Source organism: Struthio camelus, chromosome 1 (assembly GCF_040807025.1).
Source record: "Struthio camelus isolate bStrCam1 chromosome 1, bStrCam1.hap1, whole genome shotgun sequence".
In the NCBI taxonomy this organism is placed as follows: domain Eukaryota; kingdom Metazoa; phylum Chordata; class Aves; order Struthioniformes; family Struthionidae; genus Struthio; species Struthio camelus.
The window spans coordinates 140,020,636-140,040,457 of record NC_090942.1 but is presented as its reverse complement, the minus strand read 5'-3'; the positions used below and the strand labels follow the sequence as shown (position 1 = coordinate 140,040,457).

General features: G+C 38.5%; 1 protein-coding gene across 7 annotated transcripts in view; it reads left to right on the top strand.

Annotated features, from left to right (window-relative positions):
* Positions 1–15,530: 15,530 nt before the first annotated feature.
* Positions 15,531–19,822, top strand: part of GLRA2 (glycine receptor alpha 2) — a 133,803-nt gene continuing 129,511 nt past the window's right edge. For 4 of the 7 annotated variants that reach the window (XM_009683632.2, XM_068919737.1, XM_009683631.2 and 1 more), the window contains exons 1-2: positions 15,531–16,241; positions 18,406–18,539. In XM_009683632.2, coding sequence (XP_009681927.1) covers positions 16,174–16,241; positions 18,406–18,539 — 202 coding nt within the window. In that variant the 5' untranslated portion in view covers positions 15,531–16,173. Of the gene's footprint in view, positions 16,242–18,405; positions 18,540–19,822 lie in introns of those variants that run through there. The other 3 variants (XM_068919770.1, XM_068919762.1, XM_068919778.1) reach the window with 2 other exon arrangements.

The window sequence follows — 19,822 nt, the reverse complement described above, 5'->3', positions numbered from 1 at the left end:
AGGCTGCTACTGAGAAGAGTAGCTGTGAGCTGCAATTGGAGAGGCAGGAGAGAAAACACAGGGTAGCAGAAAGCCCAGGAACCAGGACGTGCAGTTGTTCACCAGGGGCAAGGAAGACCATGGAGGGGCATCACAGGAGAGGGGTCTGCAGGCAGGGAATGCTCTGAATCATCTTAGCAAGCCAGTCATTCTCTCCTTTTGATTTCACTGCTTGATTTGATTCACTGATAGAGGGTGATAGTTTGTCTTGGAGTTGCTATTTTGAAAATGAGAATCTGACAAATTCATATGCTGAGTAAATGTGTGGATTGATCTAGTAATGTACACGGCATAGGCAGAACATTTAAAAAAGCAAAATATCTGGTCTTCTAATCTGAAGAATGAACAATATTCTTTGAGAAACCAAAATCTTAATAAACACTATCTTGTTACTGTTTAAATACATATATGTGTATATTTTTTTAATGTTAGATTAAAAGCTTCATCTGTTCTGAGTGTGGAAATTGCATAAGCATCTTCCATTAAATGAAGTATGTGGCTACAGAACTGACTAATTTATCTATTTTATATAAAGTCAAATATTTATGGTTCATATGGTTCATTTTTTTCCTGCTGCCTCTGCACTTCCTGCTGCATTCTGATGAAAAATAGGTGTGAAGGACCTGAGGTTCACTTCATTGTTCTAGAAAAATCCTGTGGAACCAAGAAAACTTCTTTTGATGGATAGGACAGTTTTTGACAAGCTGTACTATTTAGTGATTATAAATCCCTCCCCCTTTTTAATGGTACTGAAAATACAACAGAGCTGTTTGAAATAGACCCACCATAGATACAATTTCAGCAGCTTTCTTGCTGTTTTATTTTTAGAATAATGAGAACTAATTTTTAAGAATAAAAATGAAGTTCTATCTGTGTAGGAAAAACAGATTTATTCTTAATAATGTTTAAAACTGGCCATCTGAAACATCTTTAATTAGCTCCAATCATTCATGAGGAATCTTGCCATCTCCTCTGTGAAGGCGGTATTAGCTCCCCCTCTAATTCTCCAATAAATTTTATTAGATGAACAGAGCAGAACTGGCAAATATCTCCAAAATATTTGCTGTAAATATCAGCTTGTGTGAAAAAGCATGAATATATGATTTTTCATATAAGTTATTTCCCTGGAAACTTAGAACCGTATTTTGTTGTTAGTCAGGGTGACTGAGTCAGATAATTTACGCAGGTGACCATAGTGTCTCAAATGACCGCAGTGACTCAAGTATCTTCTTCAAATAGGAAAGAAGCCAAACAGAAATTTCTGTAGGTGAACTGTCAGTCAGTGAAGAACATATGTAATGTATTAACACAGAGATAGAAGGAAGGTAGTCAATCATTTCCATCAGAGGAGGAATTCAAAAGGATATTGCTGCAGTGGCCCAGTTTAAAATGACATGCGGAGTCAAGAAAATCTAGAACATGTCTGCAAAATGAAATAAAACTATTCATGTCTAAATGGGAAGATATTCCTTTATTTTCCGTTTAGACACAAAGGCTAATTTTTAGGATTGAATCCGACAGAGCATTGACTACAGGAGGAGAACTCGATACTTTGGTCAGGGATGACTGCTTAATTGTTGAATATCAGTCTGAGGCCTTCATAACTGCATTCAGTTATCCCATCCCTGGGCCACTGGTGTCTCCGGAGGAGACTTCTTGTCAGCTGCTTGCTTCAGTGGAGACTTTAAGGACCTGGGGAAAAGTGAGGGTCAAGGCTAAGGACACTTTGGTATTCTGAAAATGCTGCATTGGTGACAGCCGTCCAGGGGCAGGCTTGTGTGAGCTCTGATTCACTGATAACAGAGCTCCCTGACATACAGTCAGAACAGACACTGAGTCTGTCACACCTCAGCTGCTTCTGTCGAGCATGGCTATACTATATAATTTCAGGTCACATATGAAGACTGTGTGTGATGTAAATGTCCTGTGGCTTATACTTAGATTCTTGATGCTCTTGAATATCTAGAATAGTAAAGAATGTCATAGTCTTTTTTGGCTGGTTTTGTTTCATGTGATATCAAACTAATTTTAACTTTGCAAAACAGTGCTAGAAAAGAGATTCTCAAAACACGGATCAACAGTGAAGATCCACATGAATTTCCTATGGGAGCATCATCCACACTCTTTCCACGATCAATAATCTTCTCAGTGTATCTGTGAACCTTCTGAATATGACCACTAAAAGGAGAGAGGGTTCCCAGCTTCTGCTCTTCTCCATGTCTTTAGTTCACTAACTCACAAAGGTGATGGAAACGGTAAGTATTTCCAGCAGTATCAGTCCAGGGAGCTGGGAGGGATTCAGCAGCTGACCAAGACTCTGCTTCCATCTTCCTACAATATCTCTGTGTGTTCTTTGTTAGCTGTATTAGCTCACCTCTCTCCTTTTACGTAGTAAAACTTTCTATGAATTAGACATGTTACTACAGGACTTTTATCTGTCTTGCAACAGACAATTAGCCAGTTACACCCATTATGCTGAAATACAAACATTCTAGGGTGGGTTCTCTGAGCAACAGAGAGCATTTTCCTTTGGTGGCTGCCTTGTGCACTTCCCACGCCCCTGTTTTATCTACCTTTGCTCTGCTGATAGTGAAGAATGGATCCACACAGAAACAGCATGATGCAGTACTGGCTTTCGGTAATCAGCTCACCCCTGCTGAAGCAACAAGCATTATCCATTTTGGAAACTGGATTGTGCTTACAACAGAGGAATTTGTGCCTACAGCTACAGCAAAAATGACTGAACTGTTATAAAGCTTTGAATCTTACTATACTTCTGAGTAAATATGGGTTTATACTTTAAAGGTCAATCTTGATTCCTTCTTAACTCCTTTTCTCTCACCCATACCACCTCCCCCACCAACTACAGCATGAAGAGATGTGCAATGCTTTTGCGCAACAGCCATGATGTATGCTAATCAGCTAAATATGCAGAATCTATTAGCAAGATCTATTATCTACTGTGAAGAAGATATCAGCAACTTTTGAAATGTTAGCTTATGGCAAGTCAAGCTAATTGAATGTAATTGAATGATGACCAAAAGAACATTTGCTCTCATATGCACAGAGATACAGAGCCCTGGAGAGATCTTCTATCTGCTTTTGGGACTGCGGAGGTCTGAAAGCGGGAAGGGAAGAAAGAGAGGAAGAAAGAAAAGATACTCATTTGGTCTGTGGGTGAAAAGAAATGTGGTTTTAAAAGGGAAATACTGCTCATATACAGGTTTCAGCTTTCCTCTGGAAGAAATGATTACTTATGAAATGACATTATTTTGAAAATAACTCAAGCTGAACCTCCAAAGTTCAGTCAGCACTGTAGCAAGTCAATGTGGTGCCTGAAGGGCAACTTTCAAAGTAGTGCACGCATACCAGTTTTGGATTGCCCAGTATTCCCAGGCAGCTGTCCTGAAACAAGATTTCTATTAAAGAAGTACTGTACTAATGATGTGGAAGCACTGCTTGTTCAGTGGGATGTGCGCCTCAGATTTAGTCATGATACAAGCTGAATAATATTTATAGATCTTTACTAATCAGACTCAGTTGTATTTAAGTGTCCATCCATGTGTATCTTTTTGATTTTTCTTTCTCTTTTCTATACTTTAAACACATATTTTATGATTCGCCCATGCCCACATGGAATCACACATTTAAAGGATACTATCATGTCTATCCAAATAGAATTGCTCCCTTCTAGTCTGGGCACCTTCATTTTAAGCTATTTTTCTTGTTGAATCACTCTAGGTTTGCCTTTATGCATATCATCCTAAAATATGTTTTGTAGCCCTGTGTTGGGAAAAGGGTCATCTCTCATTACAGACATTTTTTACTTGTTTAGGGGCAAGTAGTTACTCACCCAGTGTTTCAGTACTGTCCTGAAGTTTGCAACAGGGCAGAAAGCTCTACATGAAGTTCATGGCCATGCAGCATTGGGTGATCTTTTCTGTGCAGGAGGCTGCAGGTTATTTTAGGCAGCAGTGCTTTTCATGGGACTGAACTAGTGTTTAGGATATGAGTAAGTGGGTAGGCCCCACTACTTACTTTAAGGAAATATGTTAAAAAATGAAAGCAAATAAATAATGTGGAAGAGACTAGACTGCTTTTTGAATTTGTTGTGAAGGAGCAGTGATATCATGAATGATGTTCCGCCACAAGAAAGGGAATTAAATGAAGGAAGACTGTGCTCCACAGAAAATGCAGGATGAAAAGTTTGATGTTTGCCAAATGGAAAAGAGTAGCATTTTTATCTAGAGAGATATAATTTTTAAATTCCTAAAAAGTTGCTTCAAAAACAGTTATAATAAAAAAGGTAGAAAATATTTAAACTCTCCCTTTCTTTTCCCTGCATATTTCTTCACCCCTTCCCAATGGACATTAATTCTAACTGAAGTCAAAAGATAGACTTGTTTTGATTGCAGTAGGAGGTAATTCAAGCCTTAAATTCTCACAATTCTGTTGATATCAATATGAGTTGTACACGATATGAGGAAATCAGTGATGCAGACCATGGAAGAGAATTTTGAGGTTAAAAACAAAAATAAATAAATAGAAGATTTGAAATAAATTCATTGTAGTACTTAAATAAAAAAATAAATGCAACATTGGTGTAGACCAATATTCATGAGCTGAAGGCATAAGTGAATTTAACTGCGTAAAGCTTCCCTTGTGAACTGAGGGTAGTTTCCACTTCCAATACTGAAATTAGGTAGCAGAGTAATAGAAGAATATGGTCAGAGTGTACACAAAAAAAAAACTTAAATTTTCTGCACTGCTTATTTACAAAAGCACCACCAATGATATATACTAGAAGCTTTCAAATACTAAATCCAAGTTGTATGAATAATTCATAGAAACTTTTTCAGTAGTACTCCAAAGGGACCAGTTAGGTCCACTGGATAAATAAATCTAAGCTTTTAAAAGTCTGAAAGCAACTTAGTTACCTGCTAGCTGGAGTTGTTAGAGGATATCACACTTTAGTTTGGGACTGAAGCACATTTGAACATCCTCCTGGGTTAAAAACTGAAAGGAAGATGATTCAGCAATTATGCACTGATGACCATCTATCTTAACTTGGCATTTCTTTTTTACTCCATGTCCCAGTCACTTCATGTTATTCCCACAGCTCATACTAGTGGATATCCCCATGTTAAAAGATTGAGAGTAATCACACCATCAGAAGGAGGACCTCAGCATCTTACTAGTATTTTCCTAAGAAAGAAGGAATTGACAATTAATTGAAACGCTTGAGCATTTGGTTTAGTTCAAAGACATGAATTGCTTTCTCAGTAAATATTGTGGACTTCCAGGTCCACAACTCCCACACAGTAGGTTTCTGTAGAATAAATATGCATTTGGTTTAGGTGATTACCTCAAATGGAATGTATGATGATTCACGTGGCATAGCTGGAATTCTCTATCTGTAATGGCTAAGGTGGTAGAGGGTGAGGCAGGCTGATGCTGACCTGAGTTATCTAAAAGTTTTTTAGAGAGCTGTCTTCACCTAAAAGGTTCACAAGGGAAGGATTAGGACTGCAATTCTGAGCTTAAAATACTGTGGATATTGACATATCCATAGTAATTTCTTTCAAGATCTGTTCAAGTAAATGCTGTGCAAGAACTACATAGTTCTAGTGGTACTGGTACTTTATCTACAGTTATAGTAAAAACAGTCCTTGTTTTCCTGACTCTGGTCCTAACTAATATTTTCTTAACTTCAGATTAGAACAGTTGGGAGACTGTTGAAATAGCATGTCTGGTAGTCAGGTGTGGGAGCTCCCTTGGCTTACAGGAAGAGAGAGGTTACAGGAAGTAATATAGTTGCTACCTTTCCCCAAATGATAACTTGCTGCTCTCCAAGTCTCAGTGAAAGCTTTGCAGACTTCAAAGTTTTACTGCAGCCAGTTTGACCAGACCAAATTTGAAGGTCAGCCTGCATTGTGCCAGAACAGTTATTCATGTTATGGAAAGCAATTTTCTAAAAAAAGGGGAAATGATCCAGGTTGGGTAATTTTTTTGTTGATGCGTGCCTCTCAACATCATCAATAAAACTGCAATTTATAGGATTTGTTTGATTTTGTTCTAAAATACTTTTTCCATGACTTTGGGGTTCTGTACAGTTCATACGGCCAAGGTGCTTGGCACTGAGCAGGAAATTAGACTGGCAGACCTCAAGTTTAACGGAAAAGAGCAAAAACTGAAGATGCTGGCAAGCCAGAGACACTGTCTTTAACTGGATCATGGAAATGGTCTCCATATATCGATGCTTTGGGTGCTGATTAACTCTGAATCTATATTTACTTAAATAAACTTGAAGGCTGTCTTCCTGTATTGGTGTCAGTCTTTCGCTTCCTATCAGGAGTAATCCCAAAACAACACAACATTAACTAGTGGGTGGTTAATATCTCTCCTCCAGAAAATCAGTACTGTTCTTGTCATTTTCATACAGATATCAATGGCTGCAGGACAATCTTGTAAAGTTGTTAATGTTATGTTGTTAGGAAGGATTTTTTCTGTTGGTTCTTCTTCTTTTTCTTTTTTTTTTTTGGTCTTCTCTTATGTACTAACCATTGTTGAACTGGCAAAAGCTGAACATTCTAGTTTTGCCAAAATATTTTCCTTTATGAATATGCAGATTCTGGGATATTGTAGTTAGGATAAACCACCACATACATGCTTCTAGAAGAGGTAGTAACTACCTTACTATAAAACATGACTGTGAAGATGACTGAGACCTTGGCATAAGCAGGCTTTACAGAATTTATTTGAAAATAAAGTAAGATTTTTTGTTTATAAAAGCTTTGAAACTAACCTGTTTAACAAGCTGCATACTTACAAAGGCTGAAGGCTCACCAGTTCCAATGAAACAGCAATTGACTTTAATTTGGCTCATGTTTTGGCAGGAAAGGAGAAAAGCCTGGGAGACTGACCTTTGCTTATTCACTAGAGTGCAAACAATTGAAAGATAGATAAGAACAGATCCACATTCTCTGCAGGAGTCTTTTTCTGCTCAGTACATACTATGTAATGAATGTATAACTCACATATTGTCAATAATAATTAGGCACATGCACTGAGGGGGAACAGAACTTTTACACTGGTAACTCTTCATAGAATTGTATTACCACTGATCTATATGCCAGTATTCAATATGGTAAATTAATAAGTATCAGTCAAATTTCTGTTGGCACAGCAGCAATAACATAGGTAAAATGTTTAATACAAATTCCTTGCTTGATTATTTTTCAGGGACGAGTTTAGCTAATAAATATGTTCAGTAACAGATCTCCCTTCTATTTTCTCTCTATCTGTACTGGTATCCAGTATGAGTACTGGAGCTGCCAGTGAATACCACCAGATATGAGAAGATTAGTTGACATTTTAAGCATTTAAACATTAATAAAAATTTCATACAAAAAAAAAGCTGAGAGAATACAAACTCTCATACTTCAGCGTTCAAGTCAGGAAATGCACGGACTATCTTCATTTTGCCCCATTATTCATAACGTGTTATGATACATTCTTTAATTATATGATCATATGTTGCTTCTTGAATACTATAATTTCTTCACATGTCTTAAATACTAGTGTAAGCGACTTTCTAGTACTATGTATTCTGTGGTGTATGCTAGAAAGAATGCACAGAAGTCTTTTATACAAAATCACACAGCGTGCTGATGTTACTCAATAAATTTAGGAATCAGTCACACGTTGTGGAACATCGTTCATCTTTGGACCTCAGTTAGCCTTACAGATGGGTTGCTTTTAAAGAAAGGTGACTAAGGCAGAACTCAGCAGCATTTCAGTTCTTCCAGGTCCTGAGAACCTGACCCTACCACAGGGCATATTGCTGTCATAAGCAAACAGATACATTAAAGTTAAGGAACAATCACACCTCTAATTTTGCTAACAACTTAGAGGATACCTTGCAGATCACCTCTACTCATGGAGAAAACTAAGTAGGAATGTGTATGCCAGTAAAGTGTAGCCTGTGAGTTTGGAGTCAACACCTCATTTAGGTGTCTTTCCTCTGCTTTTGTAGTTTAATGAGACTTCTTATCATAGGAAAACTCAAATTCTGCAGACTCAAAAAGCTGCAGAGTCAATAGCAAGTCACTGGAAGGCAGACTCTGAGATTCCTCCCTCTCTTAACGCCGCACCAGAAAAGCTGAAGAGGTTGTAAGAAAGATGAGGTAGAAAAAGCACTTTCACTTCTGGTAGCAAGAGCTATGGAAAAGATAAGGGAAAAGTGTTTACATGCTCACATAGTCACATGTGTGCTCTTTTTACTCCTCTCTAGTAAAAGCTAGAGAAAGAAAATTGAGGTAAGAAACACTGGAAAAACACAAAATGGACTTTTCAGAGCACAGCGCAGTATTTGTTCTGTGCTGATGATATCTCAATGCATGCTGCATGCGTTAGTCATAGCATGTTGCGCTGTGACTGAAGAAATTTTGTAGTACAGATGTCACAGGTAAGTGCCCAAATACCACCTATGACAGAGTATTTTCCCCTTTCTTTTCTCTTTTTTTACATTCTTTGAGAGTACCAGAAATGTATCCTTCTCTGCATTGTGGATGTGCTAAGGGATAGCTAACCCTGGTGAGGCAGAACCAGCACAAGCAGGATATAAGTACATATCTAAAATATCCATATTTTGTACTATGATTGTTTCCATCATGCTTCAACAGGCATACAAAATCAAAAGATGAGTTCAAAGAAACTCTTGTAATCCATTTATAAATAAATTAAGCTTTACAGCTTTTCTTCAGTCTGCAAATATGATTACACTGTTCTGGATTTCAGCATGCTTAAGCCTAGATTGGATGCCATATTGTGAAGACTATTTAAATATGATATTTTGAATAAGTTTGATAAGCACTACGTGGGGTAAAAAAGTGGGGTTTTTTTGTAGGCCAGGAAGGATGCACACTTGATTGAATATCAAAGACCAAAATTAACAAAATAATATTCTCAGAACACAAGCAAGTTCAGCTTACAAGCATTAAGGGAAGACACAATTAAACTGATTACAATGTGCAGCATTAGTCATTGTTACTATAAAATTTTGCTGTCTGCCAGAGTCTCTAATCTACAGTAGAAGTAAGATGTTGTGTTCATCAGGTTAATATATAACATCTGGAACAAAATAATCACTGCAAATGAAATCAAGATCTGTGACAGAAATTTCATGTATATATATACTGGAAGTAAATGTTCACTAGACAAATCATCTTAATAGTGTGCTATAACTGAACTCTTTGTCAGTCACCCAGTCAGACAGACATATATTAGAAAATTCTTTTGTATAGCTCTTTCTTGCTGCTGTTTTCGTCAGAATTAAAAAAAAAAAAAAGAGAAATGTTAAAGCTGAATTAGTGTTGGTCAGAAATCCAGTTTGGCTACCAAATTCTAAGATATGGCTTGTTGATTTCCTGTTAGCTCTGACAGAGTAAACAAATGAGGTTGGGGGAACCATATATTTACAATAAGCTTGTTGAGTATAGGTTCATACACAGCAAATGCAAAAATGATTTATTTCATATGATTGATTTTTCATTTGAGTGGCCCTACTTAATCTCAGTTTACATGTGACATATTTCGTAGAAGCTGTAACTGATGACGTTTCCATTCATTCAATTGAGAGGAAAACAAAATTATCTGGAAAGACAATTTTAAACTATTTTTTGTACTAATGAGGGCTTAAGGATGATGATTCAAAGCACAGATGCTTATAAAGGAACAAGAACCATCTCACAAACTCACCCAGGTACACTTTGGATGCATGTGGGCAGAAGTAAACAAGGCGATTTGCTGTTTCTTCTTTTCCTGGACTCTACAAAGGCAGAGAATGGACAAAAAAGGACAAAATATTCATACCACTTTCTTTGCTTCCTGGCTACCATAGACAAAAGCAGCACTGTGCAAAGAGGGGGGAATTTACTGCTGGAATGGGTCCGAACCCACTTCTGGCTATTGCACTCCATTACATTAAGCCAGTAAGTATTTCTAAGAAAGGAAGTTCGGGTTTTCATAAGTAAATATTTAAAAGTAAAGCATCAGTTTAGATTTTAAGAGTGCGTTTTGGTCATTAGTAGAGGCTGCCTTTGGTGGAAGGGTTCTCTTTGGTTATGTTCTCGAAATCTGGGATATGTAATACGTGTCATCTTAAGGAATTTAAGCCTTAAGTGACATCTGAGAGTTGGGAATGATTCAGATGCATATCTAAGTTGCTAGGAGGCAATATGAAGGGAGAGGTGAGAGCAATTTTGTGATGTTTTTCAGAGTACTGTTTTTTCTCCTATTTGAATATCTGACAGCTCTTCCCAGTATGAACAACAGTAGAAGGTCAAGGAGTGAATAAGCAGCTCATTTTAATCTTTCTTCATTCTCCTACTCCCTAAGGTAAGATCTATATTGGTTGTAGTAAATATAACTGTATTCATATTTGTCTTTATTTCCAAAGCTATCCTTTCCCAAATGCCAGATGTTGTCATTTTATTTATATGAAATGCTCTCTTACTTGGCAATGGCTTCACTGGTACAACATCAGGAGTAAGGTCTTATGTCAGCTAAACTGGCCTCACAATATAGGAAGTTCTTGGGAAAAGCAGAAGATAACAATGCCAGAAACCAAGACCTGAACCCCCTTGAGCTGACTGGTAAAATAGAAGTGACTCCATATGCATAAAACTGTAAAACTTTTAGCAGAGGAGACAAAATAGTTTTCAGGTGAGATTTGTGGCATTCTTTATTTCCCACCTTTGTAGTGTAAAGAATGCATACCAGGAAATGACGTTATAAGGTGATTTATAGTACAGACCTGTATTATACAATTTCACTCTCCCATAATTTAACATGATTTTAAATTATTCTGTTGAAAATTTTAGAAAGCAAAATTCAGATTTAGGAAGTGAACAAGAATAAGAAAATTAGTGAGAAGATGTGAAAATATTTTGAATATATGAAAAATGGAGCTGTATTGATAAATGTTTTATGGTATCTGTTAATGTCAAATATAAGTGTGTGAAATATGTTACTTGATTTCATATTGGACAGCTGAACAACTAGATTCCCCATTGTCTTGACATAACTTAGAGTGTCACTGTCATTCACTGAAAAGAGCTCTAATTAACACAGTTCTCAAAATTAAAGTGATACATAAGATTTGTTTACATGTTTTGATCTTTTGTATCCTTTATTATGGTACAGCTCAAAAAGTAGACAGGCCCAATATTTTCCTGTCCCTAGCTCATCACACAGTCATGTTAGACTACCTTCAGTTTCTTTTCTTTTTTTTTTTTTTTTTTTACCTTGGCTCGATGTTGGACCTTCTACGTAGGCTACATTCTTTATTCATTTGTATTTGGCAGTACATTGAAATACACTTGGCATTGTAAACAAACATCAAACAATTATTTTAATCGGATGCACTATTTTAAAAGTTATATTGAATTTTCTTGTCTTACAGACACTAATTGTGTATTTGGAGTGATGGATTTTGTTTCTTTAGAAGTAGGCTTATGGATCACTTATTTATCATAATTTGGGAAAGTGGTATGACCTTTTGCTTCCATTTCATAGGTTTCCAAAATTGCATGCACAATGAAAGCAAATATAAATCATGTGCTACCAACTAACTTTTACAAAACTATTTAAATGAAAACTAGCAATTCTGTCTTATTTCCTGCCAAGCAGCTAAGGCTTAAAAAACTCAGGCAGAATAGAGAAGTGACTGAATTAATTCACATTTGATACTATATATCGTACTTAGTATGATTATTAATCTTTGGAATATGCCTGGGGAACTGCAGGGATATATTATTTAGCTTCTTCACTCAAAGAACAGAATTTCCCTCTCATCTTTCTTCACTTCCACTTTCCATTTTACTGTAAGCCTCTCCATCCCATCCTGGATTATTTTCCTTGACTCCCATACATTTGCCATAATGCTGCTATCAAAAATATGTTGTGTGAGATAACAGATCAGTAACACTGAAAGAAACATATCTGCGCAGCGCAGCTTCTACAGAAACTGCTACTTAGCTGAAAACTCCAGAATGCTTATATGTTTCCCATCTGGAAGTACTGGAATTACACTGAAACTGCACATCCCAGCTGCAAGGTGACAAGAGTAAAGTAAGTAAAAGCACTACAAGTAAAGTATTTCTGGAAGAGACATTGAAGAGCTCAGTGATACGCCAATCTGAATGTTTGTCATGCCTGTTGATGTTAGACGGTGCTGGAGACGCTTGGCACAACTTCCCCTGCACCAGGCAGGGGAAAGCCAGGGAGTCACTAGGATAATAAGAGATCTGGGTGTAAGCTTGATCTACCGTGTACTTTGTTTCTTCTGCAGAAGATAAAATGAGGAAGATGGCTCAGGGAACATGGCTCCAAAGAGCAATCATCAGGCCCAGAATACATGGCTAATCTGGAAAACCCATGGTATTAAATGTTCTAGTAATAAGTGGACCCACAATGAAGGGCCTTGAACTCCTCACCAAAGGAATCATCTGTCTTTCATGTAGCTGCATGAAACCTTGGAGAACTAAGAAGAAAGATACTACAAGTCTACACGCACGCACACACACAAAGAGGCAAAAATGATGCCTCTTTCACAATTGCCCATCTGCATTCCTAAGACTCCATAATACTTCTTATGGCTCTCACTTGTGAGTGGGAAGGGGACACTGGAACGCATTGTATATATCCAGGCACACTGCTTCCAAATGTTTCCCCCAATCTACAGAGAGAATTCCTCACAAAAGCTTGTGCATTTTATATACACTATTTAATTGTGGATATATGACAACTGAGAGACTTCCAATACTCAAAATAACCGTTGTTGTTTTTTTTTTTAAATGGGAGGAGGGTGAAGAAAGACAGTGTTGCAAGAATGACTGAAAGCAGAAACTTCTTCAAATATGCAAGGGTGAAAGATGCATTGAAATTCCACCAGCACACAGATGGGAGCATGTCCTGAAACCCTCTGAATAGAGAAAATGGTTGTTTTGAACCCTGAAAACAACCTCTGAGCCTCCCTCAGTTTTGAGAAGAGAGCTACTCAAGTTAAAATTGCTGTTACTTAAGCTGATATCAAGAGAGCAATATTTTCAAGCCTTTAACTAAGTTTTATTTGGTGGTGCTTCCAAGTAAATTAGGAATGAAGGAGTAGATACTCAAGATTATTATTATTACACCTTTTGCCACGTTTCATCCCCCCCCCCCCCCCCCCAGTTAAGGGCAGGCTATTTTAAACAAGTTCCTGCAACTTTTTTTTTTTTAACTTAGGGATATAGTTATTCAGCATTTCAAACAGCTGTGAAGTGCAGAAGACGGCAGCAAGCAGCTAAATCTTAGCAGACTTTCAAGCAGAGATGTCTAGTTACTTTTTTTTCCACCTAAAATGGTAATAGGTGCCTAAAAGCATGGCCTGTCACAAAATCCATGTGGACAGCATCTTCAGAAGGATACCTGCTGTATTCAGCAATTTCAGTGTTAGGGAATCTACAAGCATTCCTGAGATTCCTCACACTTTTAAGCAGGTGGCAGTGTAGGTTAAAGAGACATAGACTTTTCCTGGAGCCGATAGAAATTGTTGTTTTCCAATTTTTCCATCTATCTTAACCAAAAGTAGTAATTTATAGCAGTGTTACTGGGTTCCTATCTACCCGAAGACAGGATCAAATTATGAAAAGTATGCCTTTGTTTTAGTGAAAAAGGACTCAGAACTGTTCTATTATTTGCAGAAATAGCTTTGGGGGTTTTATTTCTCAGATTGAGACACCGCAGTGAGAGGCATAACTGTCCTCTTTAATACCATTTTAGAATGAGGAACTATCTTCTGAAGAGGTTAGAGGATGTCACAGTGCAGTGATTCAGCATAAACTCTCAATATTTACAGTTAAACAGTGAGGGTTTAATGCTAGCTCTGTAGCCTTTCTTCTCTTGGACCTTCCAGTATGCTACTAACGTAGACTTGGTAGGCAAGGCAATAAGAGATTTAATTTATGTTTGCGTGCTGCTATGACCTTTCTTTCTAGTTATTTCAATTTTTTGTGCACAAGATGTTTTATTATCTAGCATTTGCATCTATGAATAGCTAGTATGGTATATTTTTTAAACAAGTCCTAAAGTATTAAACTAAAATAAACAAAATGCAACAACTGAGCTTCATTTAATGAAGGGTAAGTGGCTTTGATCTCTTGTATGGACACAACTACTTTTCATAAGCAGTTTTTAAAGATGACTACAAACACGGTGAGAGTGTATGTCATGAAGTGGGAGCGGGTTTTTTTGGAGAGATCAGAAATATTTGTGTGTGCGTGCCTGTGTGAATACATTTCATGTTCCCTGAATATTCCTAGATGAGATTCCCTAGCTGCCCACTTAAAACCGTGTTACCCAAAAGCTTTAAAGGTTGTAGTTTGTTGGGCGGAGTTTCTGTCAGTTACCATTAGGTACTTCAGAGGTGGCACGTCATTCTCTTTCTTTTCTGGATCAATGCAACCCCTCAGTGACAGCTGGGGGTTTAACGTGAGCACCTGCACCTGAACAATCAGAGCGGTGGGCATCGCTGCGGGAAGGACGCCACACTGTCGGGGAGTTCGGAAAACGGCAAAGCTGGGCCTCACCCCTGTGCTCTCACAGACCGGCTGTGAGATCCTGGGCAAGTCCCGTGTTTCAGCTTCCTGTGCCTTGGTTCCCCGCGTACAACCACAGAGACACGGTTGCTCTCCTTCTAATGCTCCAGGGTTTGGAGACGGAAACCTGCCCAAATGACCTGAGTGTCGTTACTCTCTCCTCTACGCTGGCGGCGAAGAGAAATAAGAACGAACAGCAACTGGAAATGGAAACTATTTAATCTGCTCCTTTCACTTCTGCACCAACTCCCAGAAGACCAGCCTTTCCTCTTCTTCACAGGCGCTCAGCTCTCTATGTCGCAGTTCCCAAGCAAGGGGCCCCCTCCTGCCACACCTCCCACCTCCCTCTCCTCACACCGGCCCCGGGGAAGGGGGGGCCTGTCTCCTCTCCCCTCCCCCGAGCCACGGCCGAGGGCTCCCCGCAGTGCCCCAGGCCCGCGCCACCATTTCGGGAGGGCAGCGGACACCTCTGCCCCTTGAGGGCTAAGGAGGACATCCCGGGAGGGCGGCGATGCCACCTCCCCCCCCCGCCCCGCCTGGCCGCGGACCCGCAGGAGGGGCAGGCGACACCTCCCTCCGTCCCTTCCCGCCGCCGCCGCCGACCCTGAGGGCTCCGCGGGGCGGCCCGGCGGAGCGACATCCCTTTCCCTCCCCGGCCGGCTGCGGGCAGCTCAGCGGCGACATGGCGTCCTCCGGCGGCCGGGCGGCGGCGGGGGGCAGCGCCACCCGCCACCCCCCCCCGCCGCCGCCGCCGCCGCCGCCACGGCCGCCGCCGCCGCGCACATGCGCACCGCAGCAGCGGCGCGGCGCGGCGCGGAGCTGTCCGAGCGCTGAATTTATAGCGCGCCGCGATCACGTCTCCCTCATTCCAGCACAGGCAGGCGCTGGGGCTGCCTCCCCTGCAGCCCGGCCCGCTCGCTCCCCGGCGGTATTTACACACCTCGCTGCCGAAAGGCAGACAGAAAGAAAAAGAAAAGAAAAAGAAAGAAAGGAAAAAAAAAAACAAAAAAAGATCAACCCAGTAGCCCCACCACCATTCATAAATACTCATTTTCAAAGCAAAAGGGGAATAAAACATACCGACAACAGACTGCACTCAGCGTTATTCCCTTTTGCGTGATGCTCTTTGGGTAGCAGGCTTTCCTCTCCTTTTTCTTTCCTTTTTTCCTTTCTTTCTTTTCTTTTTTCTTCTTTTTTCTTTTTTCCTCCATCATCCAGTAAAAGCAAGGCGGGGGAACGACCAGGTCTGATGCTTTGTCTCTTTTGTGCTGGCTGCCGGAGATGAGCCTAGGCTTGACCTGACCATGATTCCAAGGACTGGCACTTCTTTTTTACCCCCAGTTTGTAGAGATCCAGACCTTCTCTTCCTGATTGTCAAGAAAATTAAATTGTTGCTGAATTTGGGGATCTAGGCAGCACCAGCATACTTTTTTCCCTGCATCTCTCTGGAATCGTTTCTGGGATATTTTCCAAACCTTCACGGAAAACAGGAGGAATGAACCGGCAGCTAGTGAAAATTTTGACAACCTTGTTTGCATTTTTCTTAGAGACAAACCACTTCAGGTAGGTGATATGACTCTATCTGATGATATTTATCAAAAGGCTCAGGAACCATAACTATAAAGGAACAGCATCATGTTGATCTAGTTGTTTGCTATATTTGAGAGTATTTCACGTTCATTTTATATAGGCTATCCCTTTTACACTCAGAGAGACTCGTTGCTTGGTAACAAACACAAAAAAAAATCTCAAGTTTGGGTAATCTGTTTTCCATTTCTCTGATTCAAAAACATGCCTTTTCACTGAGTATTAATATAGCTAAAAACGTTTTCTTCAATTTTCGTTCTAAAACTAAATGTAATCTCTTTGCTCCCACTGAAGGTTATTTAGTAAGTTGCTTTGATTCCCTACTCTTCACGCTTTGGGAATGATTGAATCAGTTTTGTGAGGAATGTAATTGTTTGTTTCAAATTAGAGAAGCAGTCCTCTGATTTTGGGAAGCCTCTGGATCAGACTAGGATTTATGCTCACTTAAAGTATCACTACATGTGATTGTTATTTCTTTTTTTTTTTTTTTTAATTTGAGGAGATGTTGCTTCAGTTATTGACTTTTTGTGATACAAAGCAAACAGTTTGGTTTAATTAACAAAAACATTGTTTCAGGTGAGTTTCATTACTAATTGTACAGTGCTGTGTATCTATATGTACATGTATAAAGTGTATTTGTATGTCTAATGGTGTATACAGTGACAGAATGAAATAGTGTTTATATTCACAAGTTTGTGATCACAGCACAACTCATAACTAGTAGATTACAAATGAAAACAGAAATAATTTGTACTGGCTCATCCCAAATAAGCAGAATATATTGTTTTCCAGTTTTTATTATTTTAACTGAGCATTTTTGCTATTTAAGTGCAGAATATCTTCTATTACGTATTAAAACATTAAAGATTTTGGAATGGTACCATGTTATTGACAAAAACAAAAAGAAGCAACCACTCCCTGTAAACGGACCCTGAAAACTGGGGAATCACATCACAACATTTTAGTATTACATTGCATTTTAATAGTTTTGATGCTTTTATAAAGGGATAAAGGATCTACCATTTGCTTTGAATTTCAGATAATCAATCACCTGTATATCTAATTTGTTTATACTTACACACAGATTGCAGACACATGCCCATGCACACACAGAGTAATATTAAAATAAAAGAACAAGAAACACTCCTGGAACTGAGTGGTTACTATTGGGCAAATATTTAAACAGAGTAGTGGTTAGAAGACACAGTGATCGAATTACTTTTAATACAGCTCAAAGACAGAAACAATAAAATTGGTTATTCAGAAATCAAGATAATGCAGTTTATGATGAAATCCATGTCTCTACAAACCAAATATGTTCATTTCATTCTAGTTGCTTTTCCTTAGGGAACAACCTAGGCAAACTCCTACAGTCTTTCTCTATAATATCTAATGCACAAACCTTTACATGCATTATATGGTACCAGAAGTTTGCTCTCAAAACTTGAAAATAGAGATATGTTGTAAGAACTTGCGTACAAATACCAGCTAGTGATAATAAAGATTTTTTTTATTACTTGACGTTCACTGCTAAAAACCTAAGATCAGATGTGGCTGATTCTGGAACCCTTTTTGCACTGTTGGTGAAGAATCCAGACTCTCACTTGCATAATTTAAATCTTTATTGGGTGGCATTTGTAAAGAATACTATTTTTCCATCCACATCCTTCCCAACATTAACAAAAATCAGTGTTTTTTACAGCTGCTTGGTGAGTTTTGCCAGCCATTGTCTGAAAGTTTAAGGCCACTTTAAATCAGGCTTCTAATGAATATAGTTTCAAGAGCCTACATGTAAATTAAGCAACAATATGACACAGGCTATCAAAATCCCTGTAAGATTTCTTTACGCTTTCAGATAAAAAGTAATTTGAATCTTCTAATGTGCTATAGTGCTAATGAATTTCTTTTACAGCTGAGTTTTTCTGAATCGCAAACATTGTGGTCTATGCCTACTACTTGAAGCTTATTTTTATTTCTGAAATAAATTTTTCTGATAAAAATAGATAATATTTTTCTATAGAAATATTTATTATTACATTCACTGAAAAGAGACAATTTTACTTAAAGTGTTATAATTTCCCCATGACTTGAAGGCAATACAAGCTAAATAGTAGCTAATGGTGGCTAATAATTTATTTAGGACGACTTTCTGTAAAGAACATGATTCAAGATCTGGAAAATCCCCCTCACAGACCCTGTCTCCTTCAGATTTTTTGGACAAATTGATGGGAAGAACATCGGGCTATGATGCTAGAATCAGACCAAATTTTAAAGGTAAGTTTCTTTAAGGTTGCTGATAAATTAATTGTTAATCCTTTGGACAGATTATGGGTTTGAGGACTGTACCTCTAGGTTCTGATTCTATTTCTATAACTTCAGTTTTCTGGTGTGATAGTTTCATGGACAGGAATTGTTTCATGGGAGTAACTGGGAGCTCACTGTAGGTAATAGGAGCCTAGAGCTTTAGAATCTTTTTTTCAAATTTATCTATACATGATGATAATGTTTAGTTAGAGATTGCTTCTGAAGACCTTACTAATTCCACATTTGTATAGGATTCCAGGTTCCCCACTAAATATAATTGAAATGACTTGTTCCTCAAATTTTTGAGCCGTGTGAATCACTTATCCAACATTTCACCGCTGAGGTGTGATCTTCTTTAGAGCATTGTCTAAATGAAAGGTCTTACATTTGAATGGAAGAAAGTAAAACCTTCTGTCCCAAAAGGAGGGAGGTAGGAGTTAGGGTATTCCCACAGCAGACTTTACTAATATTGCCTAAGTGATAAGGATGAAATTCTCAAAACTACCATAAACTTGTAAAACAATATTCTGCTTGTCCCTTTCACGACTTCCCTTTTTTCTTCCAAAATCTAGACCGAAGGTGTGGGGAGTCACCACAATCATTCCTGCACAAACAAGCCTGGTAGACTGGAATCCTCTTCCTCAACCATTACTATTCAGAGCAAGTGTCCATTGCTGTCATCATTTAAATCTCTGGAAGTGAGCACAGAATATCTCATGGGTTCAGGTGAAAAGAGCTGGGGCAGAATTTTTCACCATAAATATTTAGAACTTTTAGAGAGCTCTGCATTTCCACCAAAATTGGCTCTTTTATGTCAATTCAAAGCTCAGAACGCACTTTTACTTTGCAAAGTGATAAAGTATTTCCTTCCTCAACAAATCCAATGCCAGTTTAGATTTGGATTCATATGTACTGGCTTCGGTGACCAAAACTGCATTTTTTTATCTATTTTGACCCTTGTTAGCTGTGCCATCAGAGTTGATAATATGAGTGGAACAAACAACAATTTTTTAGCCAGTGAATACAACTAGTAGGAAAGAAGGAGCTCACATGTCAATGAGAGAAGTGTTTAATTAAATTTCAGATCAAAGATCAGTTTCTTTCCTCTGTTCCACGTGTGAAAAATGCAATATTTAGAACAAAGTGTCTTTTTTGACTGCTTACTATGAGTGAGGAAAAACCTAATGTGGTTTCAGATCCAATAATTTGAAAGCTGACAAGTTAAAAAAAAAAATTGCTTCAGTCAGAGAACC